At 43.4% G+C, this 8435-nt stretch overlaps 1 protein-coding gene across 1 annotated transcript in view; it reads left to right on the top strand.

Moving 5' to 3' along the window:
- The window catches only part of Dcbld2 (discoidin, CUB and LCCL domain containing 2), a 55779-nt gene extending 50207 nt beyond the window's left edge, over positions 1 to 5572 (top strand). The window contains exons 13-16 of the mRNA XM_051191709.1: positions 311 to 404; positions 2911 to 2960; positions 4085 to 4222; positions 5098 to 5572. Of these exons, the coding sequence (XP_051047666.1) occupies positions 311 to 404; positions 2911 to 2960; positions 4085 to 4222; positions 5098 to 5567 (752 nt within the window). The 3' untranslated portion in view covers positions 5568 to 5572. The remainder of the gene's footprint in view (positions 1 to 310; positions 405 to 2910; positions 2961 to 4084; positions 4223 to 5097) is intronic.
- The last annotated feature ends 2863 nt before the right edge of the window (positions 5573 to 8435 follow it).

Below are 8435 nucleotides of genomic sequence, written 5' to 3' on the forward strand. Positions count from 1 at the left end.
TTGTTTTTGACCTGTGATGTCTTACAACACACACTCTACTGTGTACACCCGAGATGCTTTTCATTTGTCTTTCAACTTTTGGCAATTTAAAGTCTGTAGTGCATTCAAACACATGCAGAGATGGAATGATGAAGAAACTGTCCACAGACTGTGTCACCCATTTGAGACCAGTCTTGTTTTATAAATGATGCTTAAGATATTCTTTGAGACAGAAAGTGTTGAGCTATGCTAATCTGGTTCGACGTCTTTGTCTTTTCCTTCACAATTTCTGCTGCACTCTTACAGGGGTTGTTTTGTTTCATGGTTTCAGATGTCGCACTGGCTGCTGTTCTTGTTCCTGTGCTGGTCATGGCCCTCACCACACTCATCCTCATTCTAGTGTGCGCTTGGCATTGGAGAAACAGGTCAGTACTGGGCTTGTTTGCATGATTGATCCCGGGAGACATGAAGTGACGGGAAACCGACCCTAGGTGTATAAAATCCTGGAAGTCCAGTACATTCACCTGTAGGGTAGTCACTAGAATAAAACCAGGTCTCTCCTTCAGCTCCAAGGACAGTTGGTTACTGTGGAGCTCTCATAGGAATTACATTAGTATCTATAAATTAAGATGAATACTGACATACAGCTATTTGGTAATACTGGAAAAATTGACTGACTTCTCTAACATGTTGAGTGGGGTTGGCTGATGAAAATAGCAAACACTCATGTTTGGTGAGTGTTACATAAATGAAGTGCTCGGAGGACCATGAGAGTCAGCCTGAAACCCTCTCTTCGAGAAGGACAGTTCATGTTTTGCCCAAAGAGATGGGATCTGCCCAGATAGAAGAGAGCAGATGTCTTAATGTTCAGGTTTTCATACCATAAAACTTGGTTTGTAAATCAAGTTTCCTTGTTGTAGTTCTGGAGGCTGAGAATTGGAACAAGAGGTGCTGACAGATGAGGGGCTATTGAGAGACTCCTTTGTGGTTCAGACAGTGGAGAGGAGTGAACAAGCTCCCTTAGGCCTCTTCTAGGGGTACAGATTCCAATGGAATCATGACCTGATCCCTCCCTAGAACTCCGCTTCCCAACACTATCACCATATGGGGTTAGGATTCCAACATCTGAAACCTGGAAAGACCCAGGCATTCAGTCTTGTCACAGGTAAGACTAGCCCAAACTGGGGGAATTGCTTAAGTAAAGACAGAGATAGGACGGGGGCAGAATAAGCAATGAGCCCTCTCCTATGAGCCTGGCATGGGGGTGCACTGATGTAACTAAGGAGGTGCACTTTGAGCTTGGGTCAGGGAGGGCTTTCCCGTTTTGTTCTGTAGATTAGAAAGTATTTGGTGTTAAGCCAAGCATTGGTGGTGCATGCCCCCAGCACTCAGAAAGCAGAGGCAGGCAGATCTCTGTGAGTTTGAGGCCAGCCTGGTCTACCGAGCAAGTTCCAGAACAGCCTCCAAAGCTACACAGAGAAACCCTGTCTCTAAAACACAAAGTATTTGGTGTTAAGTGGTTATAATCAGATGAGGAAACAGTTTGGTCAGGCAGAAGTACAGCACCATGCTTCTACAGACATGCTTTACATGGCAGAAGGGTGAAGACGGCATTATTCTGGGGTGGGGTGAGATTTCTGGCTTTTGGAGTTCGACTAGTAGCAATGCCATGCATCGAGATAACCCCAGGAGGGACAGGTTTGATAGAGAAAGCAGATGACTTCATTCATTCACCATTCAACAAATATCTGAATACTTGGCTGCCACCTTGTGTCAAGTATCGACCGGTGTGCCAGAGGATCTGTACATCCTAGCAGGCAAAGTAAATGGTGTGAACTCTTTGGGAAAGACACACTGGTGATCTTAAACAAACCCTGAAGCTATGTGTATCCTCATATGTAAAGCAGAGTAATTTCTGCTTTCTTGGTAGCCTGACTGTAATCACTAACTTTAATTAGATTAGGTTTGTATGTTTCTATCAGTGGACTTTCATTTGCTAGGTTTTCTTTGTAAACAGCTTTGAATGAGTAGTAATACTTTTTTTGTTGTTTTTATAATATATTTTTATTAATTGAGAATTGCATAATTACATTTGATCATACTCACCCTCACCCCAACTCCTCCCAGATCCACCCTCCCCTCATTACATACCCACCCAACATTATCTATCCATACCTATCCAACTTAATCAGTGTTTGTATACTTTTGGGCGTGTGGCCATCCACCTACTAGGGGCCACACCCTGGAAGAAAACTAGTTCTCCCTCTTCAGGTAGCTTTTAACAACTCCTCAGAGGGGGGCAGAAGTTCATAACCACCTCCCTTTTGTTTGCTGGAATTTGATCTGGCTTGGTCCTTACATTTGTATACTGCATATATAGATGTACATATACCATGACGCACACGTGCACATCGAGGACAACTTGTAGGAGTCTGTTTCTCTCATTCCACCCTGTGGGTTCCGGGCCCCCCAGGCTAGATGACAAGCCCCTTGATGGGGGAACCATCTCCCCAACCCCAGTGAGATTGTCCCTTGTGTCTGAAAATGCCCTCTCACGGATGCTTTTGTTAAGTAAAAAGCTCTGAGTAAATAGTGATTCTTGAAAGACAGTAGTGAATTGTGAGGTCTGGGGAGTAGGCTGGGAATAGACTTGTGCACCACACTTGTGCCTTTTTCTTCTCACAGACTCTAGAGGGCCTTCCGGGCCTGGAGGAGCATCCCCTCCTGCCACCACTTGTCACTGGTAGTGATAGGTTGTTGTTTGCTGGGCTTGCATGGATGAGAACCTCCATACAGTTAGGAGTACGAGAGACTCAAAATGTATCTGTGCTGAAGGACCACATGCTCCTGACTAGTTCATAATGGCTGTCTGTGCTGTGCCTTGGGAGATTTTTACTAGAGGACTGACTGTTTCCTAACTTTTAATTTCAGAAAGAAGAAACCCGAAGGCACCTATGACTTACCACACTGGGATCGGGCAGGTAACTTGTGGACTTAGCTTCTCCTTCCAGTCAGAAAGAAATATTTCCTCTGCTAGGTATGAGGAGGAAAATGTCCTCTAACCCTTAGTGATGATGCCTCAGTTAGAAACTAACATACTGTCCTACAGCTGGAGAGATGGCTCAGTGGTTAAGAGCATTTGCTGCTTTTCCAGGGGACCCAGGTTCAATTCCCAGTACCCTCACAGTGGCTCCTAACTGTCTGTAGCTTCAGGTACAGGGGATCGATCTGACACCCTAACTCAGACATACATGCATATAAAACGCAAGGCACATAAAATAAAAATAAGTCATTAGAAAAAAAGAAATCACCATGTTTCCTCCATGTGTTTCATAATAATTAAAGGAAGAATATAAATTTGTTGCAACACCCATTGTTATATTTTCCTCGGAATGTTTGTCTTTTCCTGCAATTACTCCTCTTGAGGAGACCAGCTTCCATGTGCTCTGTGTGAGCACTGAGTAAGAAACAAGGACCAGCCGGGCAGTGGTCACACACATCTTTAATCCCAGCACTTGGGAGGTAAAAGCAGGCAGATCTCTGTGAGTTCAAGGCCAGCCTGGTCTACAAAAAGAGTTTCAGGACAGTCAAGGCTACATACACAGAGAAACCCTATCTCAAAAAAACAAAACCAAAAAAGAAACAATGACCAGGGTCCCAATAACTCTGTGTGAGTGTGTGTGTGTGTGTCTGTGTGTTAGAGAGAGACAGAGACAGAGACATAGAGAGAGACTACCATGGTGATCACCAGTGGAATCCAGTTCTTTAAGAACCTTGGCCATCTAAATTGCTGAAGTCCCCTTCCTAGTCTCATTACTAGGTCAGTACCATGGCCAGAGTATACCAGGCCTCTGGCTAAACAGTCCAGCCCAAGGAGAGCTAAAAAGGTTTTGAGGAAAGCTTTTTTAAAAACCTTGTGGTGACCCTGTCTGATCATGTCTTGGTGTGATTTATTTCTGGGTGTGCGTTGGGTTGAGACTTCTACAGTTAGCTGCTTTGTGCTGGACACTCTGTCAGAGCAAAGTTACCTCGAATGTGAGCCTGATTTCTATAGAATTGGTCTCTGTAAGTAATGCACGGCCCCTGGCTTACAATCACAATGAAGGTTGGTGGAAAGGAGTGAAGCAGTTTCTCCCTGCCAAATCTGTGGAGCACGAGGAGACGCCGGTTCGCTACAGCAATAGTGAGCTCAGTCACCTGAGTCCGAGGGAAGTCACCACAGTGCTACAAGCTGATTCTGCAGGTGAGACTGTGAACACCTACACTTGTTCCAAGGACTTTCGGACTTACAATAACCTGTGTTCTGGGGCTGGAGAAACAGCTTAACACTTAAGAGCACTTGGCTCTTGCAGAGGACCTGAGTTCCATCCCCAACACCCACACAGTGGCTCACAGTACTGGGTCACAGATCAGATGCCTTCTTTGGCCTCTGCAGGAAACCAGGCACACACACAATGCACAGACATGCATGTAGGCAAAGATTCATACACATTTAAAAAAAAATTTAAGATAAAAGATAACCTTGAGAATGAATCATTTCTGCTTAGATATTCTGTTCATAAAACCGAAGCATTCCTTTCTAAGACCCTGGGCATTATATCTGTTAGCCTGGGGGTTGGTTTGCTAGCCCAATAAACGGGTGAGCCCCAGTGTTGACCTCGGGCCTCCATGTGTGCATGATCACCAGGACACAAGGTAATAGAAGATCAGGAAAAGCTGAAGGACAGTGGCATCCTGCTGCCCTAGTACTTGCCCATCCTAACCATTTCCTGGTAGTTCAAAGGGAAAGGAGCTCACATTTCCTAAGACTAATTCTTATTCCGTCAATAAAACACCGACTTCCATTCAGGCACTGCTTATAAAACTAAACAACATATACAAACACTTGATGCAGAAGTGTAGGGATGAGGCTTTTTGTTGTCAGGTTACTACTGTGAGGTACATATTTTTTATTTTTCTACTGGTCCCTGTGGGCGGGAATGCTATAGTTTTCCACTGATAAAGACAACAGTGCCATGATGTAATGTCTGGTTTTGGTACAACCTATAGCTGTCACCTTAAAGTATGTAATCTGTTTTCATAAGACAAGTGTCCCATTGTGTCTCATGGTGCCCACAGAATACGCACAGCCCCTCGTGGGAGGAATTGTTGGCACACTCCATCAGAGGTCTACCTTTAAACCCGAAGAAGGAAAAGAAGCAGGCTACGCAGACCTAGATCCTTACAACTCTCCAGTGCAGGAAGTGTACCATGCCTATGCTGAACCTCTGCCCATAACAGGGCCTGAGTACGCAACCCCGATCGTCATGGACATGTCAGGGCACCCCACGGCCTCAATCGGTCTGCCCTCCACATCCACCTTCAAAACGGCAGGGAACCAACCTCCAGCTTTAGTGGGAACTTACAACACACTTCTCTCCAGGACTGACAGCTGCTCCTCCTCAGGCCAGGCTCAGTACGACACCCCGAAAGGTGGGAAGCCAGCCGCTGCCCCAGAGGAACTGGTGTACCAGGTCCCACAGAGCACCCAGGAAGTATCGGGAGCAGGAGGGGATGAGAAGTGTGATGTTTTTAAAGAAATCCTTTGACAGTGGTGCTGCTTTTTACAAAGCATCCATTTAAAGCACATGGCTTTTTCATCCATAGTGGTAGTAATTAATAGTAGAATGTATTATGTATCTGTCACTGAAGTGGTTAGGGGAATGTGGTGATCGATGTACAAGAAACTACTTATCTTGCCATCTTGCTTTAAAGGTTACTGTGTGGCGCATTTACTGCTTGCCCATTACATTTCAAACACCCTGTTTGTTACTACTGTAAAACACTATTTTTAATACAGAAAAAGCTCCCTCTAATGCACTTCAAAGAACCTGAAAATCACTGAGTATTTATTACCAATGCTGCAGGTATACACTAATGAACTTGAGATGGTTCTGTAAGCCTTGCTGGCAATAATGCATGGTACTGTTCTTGAAATATCAAATGGCTTGAAATTCTCCCTTTGTGAAAGGTAGGTACTATCATCTTCTCTCTCAACCCTGTATCACTGTGTGCAATCTTTTTCCTTCACAACAGCGACCCATAAACATTGTCCTAGCTGCAGTCCCCTGCACCGCTCTGTATTTCCCTAGGAGTGTGCATAGCTGGAGCACCCTGCCTTGCAGTACACTGGGTGACAGACTTTTAACACCTGGTGGCACAGGTCTCACCTATGGTCATCCCACCCAGGACATCTTTACAAAAGCTGCAAAGGAAAGAATCCCTCTGCTTCACTCTGAAGTGATATGTAAATGCTTTAGGGAAGAATTGGAGACTAAAACTTAATTAACCTCCTTGGTTTTATTTACACACAAGCACAAATTCAAAATTTTTCTGAGTCCTGAGGGTATTTTATAATTTTAATCATACTTTAATTCAGTTTTCTTCAATAAATTATTATAAGAAAAAGAAAACCAATATGAACCAGACCTGATTGGTGGCTCAGGCTTCCCAAGAACCTGAGGCTGAGGCTGAGGCTGAGGCAAGAGCATCCCAAGTTTAATGCTTTGAGGTCTAGAGAGTAAGTTCAGGATTAACCTAGGCCACTCCTAAAATCCTGTCTCAAAATAAGAAGGGGGTGGAGAGATGTCTTAGTGTTTTGTGCTTGCCTATGCATGAGTGAGGCCCTAGATTCAATCCTAGTACTACACACAGAATAAAACAGCAAACATGCAGTCATCAGTTCTGTGTGATTCTGTGGGACCTAAGTAGTCCTTTGTGTCAGACCTGGCTGACCATGCATTGGAACTGTATGTGATTCTCCCAGCATCTTACTTGTCGATGCTTGAGCATGACCTGCCCTGCACTCGTTTCAGATATGGTAAAGTAGACATTGTAATGGATTAGCCTGTAGTGCAGAAACCACCTTCTGATATCTGTCGTGGCAAGAAAACTAAACTCCATATTCCTGTCCACAAACCCAAAGTCTACTTACTGGACCATCAAGTCCTGGTCTTTTTCTCAGCTTGTACCATCCAGGTTATACATCACCAAACTTGACTAAATTTGGATAAGGGTAAACAGTGTTGACTTTGCTTCCTTCCACAAGTACATCTGTGTTTTAAAACATTGCTTCAGAAACAGAACTGTTTGTTTCTGCGGGTTGCCTCCTCCTGTGATTTTGTTTTTATTGTAAGTTGCCTTTAATTTTGCAGACTGTTGAGGCACAATTTCACTCACTGAAAAATCAATGCATATTTTGTTTCAAAGTAACAAAGCGAAAAAGCACAGATAGTGAACTTGTACTGAAACATTGAAGAATGTGTAAAGCACAGGGTTCAGTTGTCCCCTTTCAGGGGGGGAACAAAGTAAACCATTTGCTGTTTTATTCTTATTCATGCTTAGTATGCAGAGTAGAGTTTTCTTAGGAGTCGGATTCCTGTCGGAAGCTTTAAGAGAGAGATGTTGAAGATGAAGTCATTTTCCCAAAGAAGCTTGCTATTTTGTGTAACCGTGTCTCAGATAATTTTCCCCAGAACTTTTTAAAAATCAAAAGGAGGCCACGTTTTCTGGTGTGATGCATATTGTAAGACTTGATTCATTTTGCCACTGTACTGTCTTTGAGCTCTACCAATGGTTTTCATAAAATAACTAGTTATTTTTATATGTTTTCATTTTTACATATTTTCACTTTGATGAAGAGCTGAGCCTAATTCAAATGATTTTTTTCCTGGCTTTTTATTTTGACTTTGGTTTTGTATTATAGATTGTTTTAGGTTCTCGGTCACTTACATGTCTGATACAGAGCTTTGGAAGACAATCAAGTAAAATGTGAAAGGAACCATTTCTTGACCAAATTCCTTGCTATATTTTCTTTTTTATTTCTTTGCTTGAAATATTCAATACTTAAGTCACTGTGGTTTATCTGATTTTTTGTTTCCCAGTAATACACTTATAGAAATAATGTAGACAGCATTGAGGCAAGTGTGGCCTTTGGAGGTTTCAGAAAATTACACCGACTTGGCTGTTACCTGCCCCTTGGAACCAGCACAGATAAAGGTGTTGTGAATTTGTGAATTCTGGTTTGCGTCTTATTAAATGCTGTTTGTAGATCCTGTCAAATGTGCCAGGTTTAGTCCAGTTATTTAACTCATGTTTCACTATGTGCACTTTGAATTGAACAATGGTTTATTTGCTGTTCACTTAGAGAATTTATACAGTCATTACGGTTATGGTGTGTTCTATGTGTGTGCTTGTCCTCCCCCCTGTCCCAGGGACGAAGCACTAAAATAAGGGTGTGATCACAAAGCTGTGGTCAGGGATTGAGCAGGAGCTTTTTGGCCTTGGTTCCACACTGTCACCTAGAAAGTAGGAAACCAAGGCAGACGAGACCACTAGAAAGAACTCAGACTGTGGGGACCCTGGGATGTTTCCAGACCCTCTGTGGAGAACTGACAAAGCTCTGTGCAGGAGTTGTT

The sequence above is a fragment of the Phodopus roborovskii genome, unplaced genomic scaffold (genome assembly GCF_943737965.1).
Source record: "Phodopus roborovskii unplaced genomic scaffold, PHOROB, whole genome shotgun sequence".
In the NCBI taxonomy this organism is placed as follows: domain Eukaryota; kingdom Metazoa; phylum Chordata; class Mammalia; order Rodentia; family Cricetidae; genus Phodopus; species Phodopus roborovskii.